This window comes from Penicillium rubens (genome assembly GCF_028828025.1).
Source record: "Penicillium rubens strain IBT 27055 chromosome Unknown utg000003l_segment0_segment0, whole genome shotgun sequence".
In the NCBI taxonomy this organism is placed as follows: Eukaryota; Fungi; Ascomycota; class Eurotiomycetes; order Eurotiales; family Aspergillaceae; genus Penicillium; species Penicillium rubens.
In genome coordinates, this window is record NW_026890601.1 from 7,552,224 (window position 1) to 7,567,772 (window position 15,549).

Consider the following 15,549-nt stretch of genomic DNA (forward strand, 5'->3'; position numbering starts at 1 on the left):
CGACCGACCACTGAGGCCTAAACGATTTCACGCAGTTAACTTGGAGCGTGACTCTTAAGGTTTAGGAGATACACGTGATGTGTGCGGGGCCCAGGAAGCGTGGGTGTATTCGGCCAATGGCAGTAATTGACCACCGTACTCTTGTCCAGGAGGTGGCGTCTCTCACCTGCCATCCGTTTATTGCTTTTCATCACCACTTTTAGATGATCAACATAACCAACCTTTACCATTTCCGGTTCAACTGTTCAACAGTTGACTCGGATGCAACCACGAGTTCACCAGAGTTACTCATATTCATGGACGCTCACCCGTGTCCTGAACACACCCGAAATGTTTACCTCAACGTCTTGAGTCGAGCCTCGATTTCTACGAAAAACCGACTCCTCACCACATCCGACCGACATCGCACATGATTGGGATATTGCTCAGTCTGGAATATCGTGCAACCATGCATCGGCTTCAATTTATGTCATCCGGCCATTCATTCCTGCGGTCAGTGTGTTGGCGCATCGTGAACAGTCCCATTTTCGGAATAAACTATACGGAGAGACGCCTGGGGATATGATTCGAAAATTCAGGGGCAGATACCAATATTCCCTAAAGCTCTGTCCTGTCCTTGCGCGTAAGTCACATACCAGATGGGCGTTGCACCTATCCTGACAGTGAAGGTTACGGAAAGAACCATTTACAAAGTTGTATGGTTTGATTTGTTTTTGATATGCAATGGCCGACAGAGACACAACAAAAAGAGGGGGTCAATCCCGGTCAAGTCTTGCCTGGCCTGGTTGATGCTATTTTTGTGAGCCTCGCCTGTGGTTGATTTGATTGGCTCATTCTTCCCTCCCCCCAGCCAGAGGGCAACCGTTGCCCCGAACGTTCCAGAAGGGTTTCTGCCTTCATTGACAAGACGTAGTCTTAGTCTTTTGCCATCATCATCGCCCGCCATGGATAAAGCCATTTTGAGCCTGACAGCCCAGAAGATACGAGAGCTATTCACAATTTGCGGAATTGAGGACAGTGAGGAGCACCTTAATCTGGTTATCGCCCACGCTGCCGATCATGGTGAGTTAGCCCCCGCCAACGTCTGAGAGAAAGGATCATTAACGGTCGCTTTAGTTTACAAAGCTCGACTCGTGATTGCTGGAGGTGCGACCGAGCCTATTTCTCAGGCTAAGGAAGCGACTATAGAAACCCCTCCGACTCCACCACATGAAACTCGCGGGTCCTATCGACTTATGAAACAGACAGGAAAGGACGGTCCAACAACCTACAGCGATATGGCCAGCACGGAAAAGAAGAAAAAGAAGAGGAAAAGAAGCGACAAGTCGGAGTTGATAGATCAACCTCCCGGAGCGTCAGTAGCTGATGAGGAATCAATTTCGCCAGAAATACAAACAACGGTATGTTATTTTGTCCTCCAGATTGAAGGAAGTCTAATGGATACATAGTTCATGTCTAGTCCGAAGTCGACGACGCCGAATCTTCGTGTGTGCCGAATCCCCGTGACAGCTCTTTGCCATTACACCTAGACTCAGCCTTCGAGATGAAGGTCATAACAACAATATTGATGCAATGTGTCAAATGCAACTCTGATATCGCACAATATGGGCAGCGCGACTGCATGGCCCTGGCAACAACTAGGCTCGAGAGGATGCGGGAGCATGTCAAAGATGTCTCTCGATACAATTATGAGCAGGCAATTCACGCCATTCGAAGGGACACTGCTCTAACTACGGGCAGAGCAATACAGACAAGATACAACGAAACTATCTTCTGGCCAATCATTCTCAAGTGCGCGGCGCTGATCGACCCTGCCACGCTGCCACCCGCCAAGGGCCCGGCTGATGGATTCACCATGACGGAAAAAGCTGCCACAAAGAAATTCATGGAGGACACTGGGTATAGCGTGGGTGCAGAAAACCAGCGACAGTACCGCATTTTCTGGAAAAACATATTCGATATGCGTGAGGCTGGCGTTGACAAAATTCTCCTCTACCGTACAAAAGAATTCGACAGTTTCTGCAGGGGCTATTCCAAGACATCGGAAACTCCACTCGTGGATAAAGTTTTGAGATGGGAAAACGAGTATCGATCTCATATCGAACAATTGGAAATGCGGATTACCAAATTGAAAACAGGAGACTCGAAGCGTCTTAGCTACCTCAGCAACCTTCAAGTGCTAGAACGACTGAAAGTGCCAGAGCCCTCGTGGAATAATGCTTCAAACGAGTGGGCCGTCAACGCTGAAGAAGAAATATTCAGGCAACGCAGCTCAAAGTCTATCTCGACTGATATTCTTGGCATACCACACGGTGATGAATCGGTATACGAAGGTGGGTCAGACAAGTCCGCATTCATCACTCTTCTGCCCAAGGATGACGAGACTCTATTCGTCTCTTCTATTGTGCCGATATGCGAGGGAGACTTCCTAGGTATATTTGCTGGCACCATCCGTTTGTCGGAGGATTTCAATGTCACCCACGGTATCTCTGGTCCCGCTGAGAATTTGTGGCTTGACTATTCTCAGGTCACTGGGGCGCTGAATCAGATGCAGGTATCTGAACCAGGCGGTAACGCAAACGTGTGCCTTCGCTGGGAGGCATTCCATGGTGACAATGCGACGGAGCCGTGCATCTCGTGGCGAGTCTCCGTCAAAGCCGCCAAGCACATCATGCCATTTGATCCTATTGTTCGCGCAGCTGCTCAACAAGAACAATACCATTTGCATTCGTCACCTGCAAATGCCAAAAGAGGCTTTCTCGAATCTGCTACTAACTAATGGTCTGCTGTTGGGGCTCCCTTTGCTTTTTCAAGGAATCTTAGATGCGTTCCGTTCCAGACAAAGAAATACGAGCAAAGAAGTCCAGCCAGTGACAATTCATGAATAATTACATGTTATCTTTTGTCCTGTAATGCAAATATATGCTACAAAAATCCATGTGTTTACTTCCAAGGTACGATGAATAGACCTTTTTCCACAGCGGTTAGAACCGAGTGCGTCGCAGTCGTCAGGACAGGCAGCTGCCCACTGGTCCATTTCAATCACAAAGTTTGCGGTATTTAATTGGCGAGTGGTCCTTGCTAGTCCTGCACTACTCTTTAGTCGTGGCCGAACACCCCAGTCCTAGTCTCTCCGCTCCCGCGCTACACGCTATATGAGCTGGCTCTTCGTAGTATTTCCTAGTCCAATCATTCTAAGCCTAGACCTTGAGACAGTCTAGAGGCGACCAGGGGGTTCTCAGCCAAGACAGTCACGCTGCCTCAGTGAATATCGATTTCATTGGCTTATCAGCTGTGCTGTAAGTAGTGGGTCCCCGCAGTCGCCTTCAATTCGGTGATGGTCCTTGCCGCCCTCCTCCGCGGCTAATCTCTTTTCTACATTGTGAAACAGTCTTCGGTGGTCTAGGAACAGAGATTTCAGAGCTTGTAGCAGTCTCAGTGATGCGGCCATAGCCTGGACGACACGTGCTAGCTTGACTATTTCACATCTGCATGCCATGACTCACGTACTCCAAAGCCACATACTCGAGTACACATCACAAAATTACCCTGCGCTTGCATGCATGAACAGCATCACTGTTCCTTCCATCGTCATGAGGCTCGGTTGGTTGGTAAATCCTATCTTTTCTGACACAACTTTAAGACCGATAAGTTTTTTTAAGGCCTTCCAGTTTCTCTCGAGCAATATTACCAAAGCCATCTCTACTGGGAAGTCTTTTTTAGGTGGAAATTCAACCAAGGGATAACTGTTAAGCTGTGGAAAAGGCTTCAGCAATGCTGATAGCTCTTATGACTGAAAGGGAGTAGATGAGGATGGTACCCAATGATTATTAGCAATGAAATTCTTTACATATTTTTCTCCTCATACACTTTAAATAGGTTGCATTTCCGTTTGCTAGGTATGATGTCTACGGTGACCTTCAGCCGTAGCCGTGCGAACAAGATGCCACAATGGTTTTGGCATAGAACAGTATTCATCCTATTCTTCTCCTCTGGAATACTTATTCTCCGGCTATGTGACGCCACAGTCGACTAAGCGTACATGCAAGTGTGCATTTCCTCGTTGCCGAATCTATTACGAACCCGCGCTGGCTTCGACCCCGCGATTGTTCCGACCGGGTTTCCATCAGCACGTTAGAAGGTAGCTTGATTTCTCTCTGGAACGTCAGATAATCATAGTGACTAATGGATAATCTATGGGTCTACAAATGTGAGAACCTAGAGGATCATCAGGGAACATGCGGATTCCGATGGAAGCCGAGTTTTCCATTCAATAGTATTTGGAAAAGATCATGACTAGGTGGATTTTTGCGACCAATAATAAGGGAAAAAAAAGAAGTCATAATTGTACTGTAGTAAGAAAATATGGCTTCCAAGGAAAGAGGGCAGGGAGTGTCGAGCACGACTAGGCGGTCCAGGACTAGGGAGTCAAGCAAGGACTCCCCAATCAAATGCCGCAAACTTCGTTACTGAAACGGGCCAGTGGGTAGCACCCAGCATGCGAAAGTCATATCTCACGTCGTGCCCCAGAAAACAATGTGCTTCATAGCCACGGATCCTATGGGCGACCGTGCAAATGAGCTAGTTTGTTGCGGGTGGCAACATAATGGGTGATTGGTTCTCTCTCACTCCTTTCTCCACCTTGGAGTAGCATAACATGACCCTGCAAAACACACAATCCAATCAAGAGGCTTGCAATATCTTTGATCGTCGCAAGCCTATACTTGGAGAATTTCCATAGGACCTACAGCTCCCAGGGGTTGTATCATTGGTCGACTGGCTCTTCTTTCTCCACAATAAGCTTTCACCTAGGAATTGTCGTATTGTCCCTATTTGGCTGTTCTGCTGAACCACATATCGATTTATATTGCTGTGACGATTTGGTTTCAATCTTCGAAAGAGAAGAGATTATCCTCGTCTGTGGGGTCTTCATTCGTTTGCCTATGGAGAAGACTTCTTTTGGGACTTGGTTCCCTCCTATGCATATCCTCGTTGGCTTTCTTGTCAACGTTGCTGGTAGCCGGGATAGTGGAAGAAGGGTGCGAAATATTGTCCCGGTGGGGATGCGCTCTGCCTGTTTGAATAGCGTCGAGATCGGTCACTCGATGAGCGGCGGAAAAAGCAAAGTCGCCGGAGTCAAAGTACGTCCGTTCCTTCCGATTGTCAGCACACTCACAATAAATCACATTTTAAGTACCTTGGACTTTTCACCCAGTAAGCCTCCACGCGGCCGTTTTCCGTACTTGCTCAAGTGACGTTTCTCACTTTCCGACAATGGCTGAGGGAATATTATTAGCGTCTTTGCTCCAGGGTTGGGTGGGTGTGGAAAGGCCCTACTTCAGGATATGGTTCCTTGCCCCCTGATTGCATTTTAAGAGGTAGTCCAGTGTTCTCAGAAGGACTTTCCAATTACTCGATGGTTGTCTACCTGAACTGCAATTCTTATGAATCCCCCGACCAAAGGTCTATGACGTTTTTGTTCTGTCACGTGCTATTGTTGCGTTAACCACCTCGCTCGAAATTCTCGTTGATCACTTGCAGCCAATTACATTTTATCAATACGTTGACTAATCGAGCTTATGCCTAACCCAGCTACCACTCAGGCTCCTGTCGTTGCCTGAGACGTAGTTGTTCACCTACGGGCTTATTCATACTGTCGCAATTACCTTACGAATACTGCATGAAACCGGGTCTATAGATGATACGTCGGCATATCGCATAACGTGACTGCTACACACATAGCTGATTTAGATCCAAATAAGTCTGGCGCGCGCCTGATGTCCCACTTTCCGATTCCCGTGTGTCTAAATTGCCGACCTTGAATTCTAGCGTTCGTCGAGGTTCGCACAATCCAGAGCCTGCAGTGAGAACCAAATCCATCTCAGCTAACGATGCCCCGTTGCGGATTGCTCTGACAATTCTGTCGGCTTCCGATTGATCATGGGTGCGAAGACTTTCCATCAAGCGCATAAGCAAAGCGCGGTCATGTTCTAGTGAAGCAATTCTTCGTTTGTACGAGAGTTTTCGCCGACCATCGCTCTCTTCGTTCATAATACAAGGCGCACACTCTCGGTTGCACGACACGCAGGGTATCCCTCCATAGAACTATTTTTTTGGAGGGGCTGTGAGTCATACTCTCCATCTGGGGAAATGGTACCTACTTTGGCTTTCCGTCTTCGACATCCAAAACAAGCTGTACTAGCCTTTGAAGGCCTCTTCGAGACATGAGGGACATGACTTGGACGATGGGTTTTTGATTTGGGTGCCAAGCTTTTAATTTGTGGTGCCATTCTACCTTGAGACTCGAGGAGTATTGTCGATGGTCATGATCGTTTCTTCGGCTGGTTCTGTTTTTACCCCTCTATTGATCACTACGGCCAAAGAGCCAGTCCATGGAAACTCTCGATCAGAACCTAACTCGCAGAGGAGTTAAACATGAACAATTTCGTCGAAGTCCCACATCGAGGTCTCTGTAAACTAGCCCACTTTATGTAGACCAGTGATCTTATAGTACGATTCAGGCCCTGCGTGTTTGACTGTTTTCAGATGTTTTCAGATTGTGACACCAACATATAAACAGCATAATCTACTGCGATAACGCACTAAGAAAAACCGCCAGATACTAGCAGCTCGATGGCAAAACCCACGTACCTTGCATACTTGAAGGAAGGTAACTGGCCGATTCTCGCACCGCTCAACTTAAAATATCGACAAAAAAGAGATTCTGCTGTATCTAATATTCCGGACTCATCCCAACATCATGAGACTGGCAGCAGCAGCAGTCAAAGCAGTCTGACGAGAGCTGATACGACGCATCGGCGCCGCTGACGTAGCAGGAGGGGTACCATTATTAGACTGACCAATCAGGGCGGGAAATTGATCCGGTCCTTCAACAAGGACAAGTGCCATGCCGCTCTTGTGAAGGAAAATAATGTAATGTTAGCAAGACCAAGATTTTTGCGATTATTTAGGATACGACCGTCTAGCCATTTGTACTCACCACCATGTGCCACTGGATATGGCAGTGAAAGATCCACGCGCCGGGATTATCCGTAACATATCTGTTTTTAAGAAAAGGTAAGCTATTGTCTTGCCAGTAGAATATTCAGGTGATTTACCGGATCACGGCCCATCCTGACGGAGGAAGATTAGTTGTGTCACGATAAGGAGGATTTCGAAGATTTATTAGGGATTCTGGGGCGTCCGTCGCGGAATCATACGGGAAAGAGCCGGTACCGGACCCAAGCACCCAGAAAGTGTGGCCGTGTAGGTGCATGGGATGGCTCATCTGCGGTGAGTTTATCCCCCATTAGTTCCAGCTGTCCACATCATAGAAAGGTCGTTGGAATCACTAATCCAACAGACTTACCGTATCCATCGAATCGTTTGCAATTCTCATAATAATATCAATCGTTGAGTTAGACGGCACATGGATGGTTGTATTCGCCTGCCAACCGTCTGATACGTTGCCCTGGATGATTGGTATTTTTGGCTCAGAGTATGAGGCGTCATTCACTACCCATGTCACAATGTCGGTCTGATTAATTGTGAAAGTGTATGTCTGATCTGCTGGTGCTGAGGGAGGGTTGACAGGCGCGAAGGGAGAAAGCAACTGAGGATTAAGTACGCTGGTATCAGGTTTGGCTGATCCGTTGGTCAACATCCAAATGGTTGAGGGATCGACCGTGACGTTCATTGGGGTTCTGCTGCTCATCATGCTCATCTGCAAAATGAAAACGAAAAGTCAGCACGGGCATGATATGGTCGCGACTTGCTTGCCGATTTTCTTACGTTATAGGACACAATAGCTTGCCCTTCAAGCACTTGTTGCATGTCACCATTGGGGTATGATGCGAATCTGAGATAGTAATTCCCCGGTTTCTGATCAAGTCGAATCATCACTGAGTACCGTTGGCCGATCTCTATTTCCAGGACCTAAAATGACATGTGGTGAGCCCAGGCTGGGGGATATAACGGATACTCTTCAAAGGTATGCTCACCTTCACCTCCTGTATTTCCACATACAATCCGTCGGCAGCATAGACAAACATAGAGTGTGCATCCAGAGAGACATGTAACTTGCTGACTGCACCGGAGTTGACCAGATTCAGCGCGAGCCAACCACTCGTGTGATCCGCAGGGATGGTGAGCAAGGACGACGAAGTATTGGTGCAGGTCTCAGGTGGGAGTGAACTGACATTGTAGCCTTGCCTAAACATCATTGGCGGCATACAGCCACGGGGACTCAATGAAGTCATGGACGGTGACATGTCCGACATCGTCATTGTAGCTGACATCGGCATTGCGGACATAGAAGTGCTAGACATAGTCATATCCACGGTCGTATCCATAGCCATCGTACCTGTTGACATCTGAGAAGATGTGGCGGATGCGTCCGTGCTCATGTCCATGTCCATGTCCATTCGTTTCGCCATTGACATTGCCATCATTGATGAAGAACGCTGGTTCATATCTTCATATCCCATATTGGGTCCTGCCTGGAGCATATACTCCGGTAAACACTCAACCCTCCCGAATCCATTGGCAAGGATGCTGTCGACGCAATTTGGAAAAGCGCCTGTCTCAAAGTATCGAGCGTAAATGGTGTCCGAAAGTTCATGTGTCCAGTCACTCAAAAGAATGGATGTAGCGTCCCTCTCCGTCTGCAGAATGATATCACGCTCGTGTGGGCTATGAGCAAGCTTTTCAAATGGCCGCAGTCTTTGGGGAGATGGTCGTATCAAGAGTGGCCCTCTTATGCCGTCATTGTAGTATGCTCTAACGTGGGAATGATACCAGAAGAAGCCATACTGATCTTTGATCGAGAATCTGTAGGTGAAGTTACCGCCAGGAGGTATGGGATACTATGGTCTAGAATCAGCAACAAGGATGTAAATTACCGTCAAATATTTAAGGACTGACCTGCGTGACACCAGGCACTCCATCCATATCGGGACTACCCCTTTGCAAAATCCCTGTTATGGCACAATCAGTGATCACTGGTTCTAATAAAAAAAATGTTTCCTCATGGAAGTGACTTACCGTGCCAGTGAAGAGAAGTATCAACGGGGAGGTCGTTCTTGACAAAGATTTCCAGATCGTCGCCTTCGTCTGCCTCGATTAGGGGCCCCGGTAGCTGACCATTGATCAGAAAGACTTCGCGGCTGACACCATCTATTTAGGAATTAGCTCTGAAAGTCCCATGTTTGGCGCTCATGGTCCACGTACCCGGAGCTTTAACGTCATTATGCACCGTCAAGTTGTATGTACGGAGAATAGCATTTGAATGAGACACAAAGTAACAAAGTGCAAGCCAAATGGCGTACGAAGTCCGGCAAACGGACATCTTTGGCAGATAAGGAGGAGCTACTGTAGAAAGGCACGCTTTAATCCCTTGTGGGGGCGAAAACGTCGCCATTATTATATCCGTCACCTCCGTACAGCCACGAGACTGCGATATTTTCGCGGATTTTAGCGCGGTCTTGGCACTGCTCGATGTCAGGGACATGGCGCAAAGTTGGCCTGTTGGTAAACTATGACATAATTTTACGCACTAATCGCGCATAGGAGAATGTGGATTGGTCAAATGACCGAAGTGGGCCCGCAATCGAATTGTCAAAAAGTTAACGATCGCATTGGATATGGATGCTTGGCCTTCAGAACGGTTGGCCTGGTCTTTTAAGTTCCTTGGAATATTGATGTCTCTTACGCGTAACGCAGAAAGCAGAGACAGCCCAGAACCCAACGTGCCAGGTGGCGAAAGGCACTCGGACGTGTATATTAGTTCTGAAACTTTTTCTTATTGCGAGTTTCTATTTTGACAAGTACACTCTACATGAGAGTATTAGTTCAAATCCTCGAAGATGGAACATCATGTCACACAGCGTCTTTCCATCAGCGTCCAGAACGATCTTCCTAAGGGCAACATTGTCATCAAGAACACCGTCATAGCCTGGTATTTGAGAAATATTACCATTCAGAGACTGAAATTGGACTAACTTTACTCGGGAAGTGGTCAACCGTACGAAAAAAGCGATATCGCTAAGCTTTTGTCTCCCGAAGACGTGAATCAAATAATGATTCCACATGATGAGAACAGAACAATATCATTCTGTGGCAGCGCAACTTACAGAGTGGGGGTCGAAGGCACTTTGGATTTATACCACGATATCGACGGTCAAATAGTCTCGCTGTATTGGAATGGTCCATGGACTCGGACTCATAATCAGTTTGATATGGCGAACCTCAACTGTGAAGAGTACACTGTGAATATGTCCCCTATTCAGGAGAGCGGTATTTTAGGGGATGTTTCAGTTATTGTGGCACAGACAAGTCGATGAAATTGTGACGCTCCCATTTCAGTCACTGTTTGCACTCCCAACTAAAGGAAGAAATTTGATGTACGTCCTCTCTCATTGTATACCTGGCTCTTTTTGGGGGCAGAGATTGATTGACGCACCCTGAACGTAGGGTAAGTGAAATATCGAAGTTCGGAGCATGTCCTTGGATAAAGATAATCACCAAGGTGTCGCTAGGGGCTTCTAGATACTAGATACAAGACAAAACACATCGCGAGGAATGCAAAGGCGCTCAGGCGCCTAGGAAAACCCACATAAGCTAGGTGGGACCAATCATTGCGTATGTTCTTTGGCAATGATCTATACATCATCTTGGCTCCTGGATGATCGCTGCAAGCTCCTAGAACGGAATTGGATGCTCTCAAGGATGCTCATATCCACCTCTATTTCGGCTCGAGTCGTTCGTAGGAAGCCAACGGAGTAAACCAGTGGCAGCTATGGCGCTTTATCGGAAGACTGAACCCGTTGGTGATATTGCGCAAAAAGCACAGACCATCGGCCGGCGGATATTTTTACGACTGAAGCCTTCTCGCCGGGTGCTCCACGCGAGGATCAAGATCGAGACGGCCAAAATAAAAATAAAAATAAAACTAAAACTAAAAAAGTGCAATATCAGTATGCTAGCTGCAGTGACTGCGCCAGCAAAGACAACAAAATCAGGGACGGTATCAAGGTATACATTGGTAAGCGTCCATGACAAATGAATGAGCATACTGGTGTAACCAACAACACGAACTGGACAATAAGCAGACCTGGGTATAACTGTCGAAGTTAATCAAAAGGCGCGTGCGGAGAGACTTTTGTCGTCAGGGAAATCACAACTTTGACACGACATATTGAATACTAAAAATGAGATGGTAATTTTAATTTTGAGGTTTCATGATATGTCTTTTTTTACTATGGCCTGAAGTGCGTTATTTTCGCCATATTACCTTTTTCTGTATGCGTTGCCCCCCGCTTTAAGGTAAGATCGTGGTGAAGTGGCGCCTCGATTTAGCTTTCTTCCCGCCGTTGGCTCAGCCGCACAAATAACGCATCCAACTCTTCATGGATCTCGAATCAGCACCTGTCATCTCTGGCAAGCAGTGGCGAACCTAGGAACATGCGCGATTAGTGCGGTAGCGTGGTGGAAGTTGTAATACATTTGCAGACCCTAGAACGTTCGAAATCAGTCACCCTGTCCAATCCTGAACCAAGGCTCGAGATCTATAAAAGCTAGCTGTTCTCCGCAGATCGGACAACCACCTTATGTATCTTTGGTCTCTCTCACACTCTCGTCTATCCGCCGGAGATGGCTCCGAGTGATAAGTTGTCGCTGCCTCAGTCGAGGCTGACCACCATCTTAGTCAACAATTTGCACTGCCCGTCGTGCGTGACAAACGTCGAGGAGACTCTTTCAGCTCTAAAGCCGCCTCCTTTTTCCATTTCGACATCTATTCTTCGACATGAGATCGAAATCGTGCACTCCGTTACGCTTAGCGCCGACCGCATCGTACGCGCTCTAGAGGATGTTGCCTTCGAGGTTGACAGTGTTATTCCCGATGCCAGCGAGGGTGATATCGAGGCCAACGCCGCAGAAGCTCAAAGAAGAAGCTCCCGTGGCGAGCTCGAACACGACGTCCTTGCTCAGTCCGAATTGCACCTCTCAAAATGCGACGCATGTTCCGCACAGCTCGATATGCTGTCGTCGAAGACGTCCTCTACCGTTCACAAGGAAGCAGTCGCCGACAAAAAAGATCAGCTCGGTCGACACGTCGGTCAGACAAAAGAAGAAGCGCTCGTGTCCGTTATGGATGACCACCTCATCGACACTCGGGCGCGAGTCACATTGTCCGTCAGTGGGATGTCATGCAGCTCCTGTGTGAGCAAGATCACCGGGGTCTTGCAAACTCGACCGTGGGTACAATCGGCCGACGTCAATCTCTTGACGAACAGTGCCGTTGTCATGCTCCTGGATAAGTCGCACATAGATGAGTTGCTCGAGACGGTTAGGGAAACGGGTTATACCACGGAGTTGATCGAATGTGAGGAGATCCGACTCCAGCAGCCATCGAGTGCGTCCGGACTGGAAGACACGTGGCGAGCTTCGTACGTCATCCAAGGCATGACCTGTAGCTCCTGCGTCGGGAAAGTGACCGACACGCTGAAACAGTACGGGTGGATCACCACAGTGGATGTGAACCTCATCTCCGCTAGTGCGATGGTGGAGTTCCAAGGGAAGGACCACCTGGACGAGATTCCTGGCATTATCAACAGCCTTGGTTACACGGCCACCCTCGGCGACGTCGAGAGCAGAGCCACATCTAGTCAACCCAGCTCGAAGCGGTCGGTGACCATCCAGGTGGAGGGGATGCACTGTCCACGCTGTCCACAGCGGATTCTCGATGCCCTCGCCGTCTACTCGGACAGATTAAAAGTGACCGCGCCTCCTAGCAAGACACAGCCGAAGATTACTGTGAGCTATCTGCCTGAGGCGCCAAAATTTACCATCCGACATATCATGAGCACGATTGCCGATATCGATAAAGCCTTTACCGTTTCAGTGTACCACCCTCCGAGCCTTGAGGAACGCTCTCAGGCGATGCATCGCCGGCATCAATGGCATATCGCTCGCCGGTTGATTTTGGCCGTGCTAGCTGCCATCCCGACTTTTATCATCGGTGTGGTGTATATGTCCCTGGTCAACAACGACAATCCCGGTCGGATTTACCTCGAGGAGCCTATGTGGTCAGGTGAAGCATCACGCTCTGAGTGGGCGCTCTTCATCACGTCGAGTCCTGTCTATTTCTTCGCTGCAGACATTTTCCACCGCCGCATGCTCACCGAGCTCAAGGCGCTCTGGCGACCCGGAAGCAAAACTCCTATCTTGCGTAGATTCTATCGCTTTGGAAGTATGGATATGCTTATGTCACTGGGCACTAGCATCGCCTACTTCTCCTCCATCGCTATCCTGGCCATCAATGCCTCGCAGCCACACGGTAGCCCCAAAGCTTCTCATACCGGCTCGTACTTCGATGCGGTTGTTTTTTTGACCATGTTCCTACTGATCGGCCGGTTGCTCGAGGCCTACAGCAAAGCCAAAGCGGGAAATGCAGTTAGCCTCCTGGGCAAGCTGCGCCCGACAGAGGCCACACTTGTGGACACGGCCGGAGCGGGTAGCCTCTCCGCCTCTGCGAATTCCAGCACAGTTCCAATCGACCAACTGGAGTTCGGAGATGTGGTGCGGGTGGCGAAAGGTGCCTCACCTCCGTATGACGGAACGGTGATCAACGGAGAGTCACAGTTTGATGAGTCGAGTCTGACTGGGGAATCAAGACCGGTCTCCAAGTCCATTGGAGACGAAGTTTTTTCGGGAACAGTCAACCAGGCAAACCCGGTCTTGGTCCGTGTCACCCATCTTTCAGGCGACTCGATGTTGGATCAGATCATCAACACCGTTCGCCAGGGGCAGGTCCGTCGAGCGCCAATCGAGCGCACGGCAGACTTGATTACGGGGTTTTTTGTTCCCGTCATCACCCTCATCGCGGTGTTGGACTGGGTGATTTGGCTAGGCCTTGGTGTCTCCAGCCGGTTGCCCGACTCCTGGAAGGCCAACACTCCGGGAGGCTGGGGTTTCTGGTCGTTGCAATTCGCCATCTCAGTTTTTGTTGTCGCGTGCCCCTGTGGTATCGGACTCGCAGCGCCGACGGCCCTTTTTGTCGGTGGTGGTCTCGCGGCTCAGCATGGGATCCTCGTCAAAGGTGGGGGTGAAGCCTTCCAGGAGGCCAGCCAGCTTGACTGCATCGTCTTCGATAAGACCGGCACCATTACCAAGGGCGGCGAACCTTCTATCACTGATCATGAGGTAACACATAGCGCAGGCGTCGATGATCTTTGGGGCGCCGTTATGGAGCTCGAACAGAACAGCAATCACCCGATTGCTAAGGCGGTTGTGATTTTTGCCGCCTCCAAGCTAGCACCGGTCCTCAAAGCGATTATGGTGGATGAAATACCAGGAAAGGGTATGAAAGGCTCATTCGGCGCTCGCAATCGGGTCTCATCTGTCCTGGAAGTCATCGTGGGCAATGAGGCCTTGATGCAAGATCACGGAATCGTCATCCCTTCGGCCAGTGCCGAAAAATTGAGCGCCTGGAAGCGCCAGGCCAAGTCTGTGGTCCTGGTAGGGCACAGAATCCGCCCGGAGCAATCAGCCACCGAAATAGTCCCCTGGAAGCTCTCCATCATGTTGGCAGTAGCCGACCCCATCCGGATCGAGGCCAAGGGGACCATCAAGGCTATCCAGGATCGGGGTATCGCGGTGTGGATGATATCAGGAGATAACCCGACGACCGCGCATGCGGTGGGCAGCATGGTCGGAATCCCGCCAGAGAACATCCTTGCCGGTATTCTGCCCGAGCAAAAGGCAGAAAAGATTCGATATCTCCAGAACACCCTACAGAAGGAAACAGGCTCCGCCCGGGCACTTGTCGCGATGGTTGGTGATGGGGTTAACGATTCGCCTGCGCTAACCGCGGCCGACGTCGGCATTGCAATTGGTTCAGGGTCGGACATTGCGATCTCGGCTGCAGAGTTTGTCCTCGTGTCTTCTCGTCTCTCTTCTCTCCTGACGCTCATCGATCTAAGCCGCGTCGTTTTCCGCCGGATCAAGTTTAACTTCGTCTGGGCGCTGGTTTACAACTGCATTGCCGTGCCAGTCGCTGCGGGAGTGTTTTACCCAATCGTCAGCAACGGCAGCCATGTCCGGTTGGATCCAGTCTGGTCCAGCCTCGCGATGGCATTGAGCAGTGTCAGTGTCGTATCCAGCAGTCTTTTGATGAAGGCTCGACTGCCACTGGTCGGTTTCAGATCGGATGATTGAGTTCCTCGAAAACAGACTTTTTTTTTACTTTTGCTTTGGCTTTAGACTGTGGAACTTGGACCTTGGCGTTTAATGCACACTTGAACGGGTTCTTGCTAAAGTCACGAAAGAAGACCTGAAAGGCGTAGTTGGACAACCTGGATTGGCTGTTATGACCCCGGCGATAGTCAAACTACTTGAGTGGCTGTTCATACACAGGTGCCACCGAGAGTCACGAAATTGCGTGGGTCACGTGCAAATCATCAATAATGAGATAATGAGATACTATTAGGATCGCTTGGTTTTCATTGGTTGTGGCGTGTCGATCAATACGAAGCCGAGTTTACTGATGGG

General features: G+C 49.1%; 5 protein-coding genes across 5 annotated transcripts; 2 read left to right on the plus strand and 3 right to left on the minus strand.

Annotated features, from left to right (window-relative positions):
- Nucleotides 1–944: 944 nt before the first annotated feature.
- On the plus strand, nt 945–2,779 carry N7525_009125 (uncharacterized protein; the record flags this gene model as incomplete). The annotated part of the gene is made up of 3 exons (XM_002560327.1): nt 945–1,062; nt 1,117–1,400; nt 1,460–2,779. The coding sequence occupies 3 exons, from the start codon at nt 945–947 to the stop codon at nt 2,777–2,779; spliced, it is 1,722 nt and encodes a 573-aa protein (XP_002560373.1).
- Nucleotides 2,780–4,886: 2,107 nt separating this feature from the next.
- Nucleotides 4,887–5,370, minus strand: N7525_009126 (uncharacterized protein; the record flags this gene model as incomplete). Its single annotated transcript, XM_002560326.2, has 3 exons — nt 4,887–5,153; nt 5,198–5,278; nt 5,338–5,370. The coding sequence occupies 3 exons, from the start codon at nt 5,368–5,370 to the stop codon at nt 4,887–4,889; spliced, it is 381 nt and encodes a 126-aa protein (XP_002560372.2).
- Nucleotides 5,371–5,592: 222 nt separating this feature from the next.
- N7525_009127 (uncharacterized protein) lies at nt 5,593–6,051 on the minus strand (the record flags this gene model as incomplete). Its single annotated transcript, XM_061214604.1, has 2 exons — nt 5,593–5,636; nt 5,739–6,051. 2 exons carry the CDS (start codon nt 6,049–6,051, stop codon nt 5,593–5,595), a joined length of 357 nt encoding a protein of 118 aa, XP_061069035.1.
- A 696-nt stretch (nt 6,052–6,747) lies between these two features.
- Nucleotides 6,748–9,508, minus strand: N7525_009128 (uncharacterized protein; the record flags this gene model as incomplete). Its single annotated transcript, XM_061214605.1, has 11 exons — nt 6,748–6,915; nt 7,001–7,061; nt 7,119–7,288; nt 7,370–7,723; nt 7,792–7,935; nt 8,001–8,319; nt 8,363–8,462; nt 8,522–8,864; nt 8,923–8,975; nt 9,043–9,174; nt 9,229–9,508. The coding sequence occupies 11 exons, from the start codon at nt 9,506–9,508 to the stop codon at nt 6,748–6,750; spliced, it is 2,124 nt and encodes a 707-aa protein (XP_061069036.1).
- A 2,141-nt stretch (nt 9,509–11,649) lies between these two features.
- N7525_009129 (heavy metal translocating P-type ATPase) lies at nt 11,650–15,216 on the plus strand (the record flags this gene model as incomplete). The annotated part of the gene is made up of 1 exon (XM_002560323.1): nt 11,650–15,216. One exon carries the CDS (start codon nt 11,650–11,652, stop codon nt 15,214–15,216), a length of 3,567 nt encoding a protein of 1,188 aa, XP_002560369.1.
- Nucleotides 15,217–15,549: the final 333 nt, after the last annotated feature.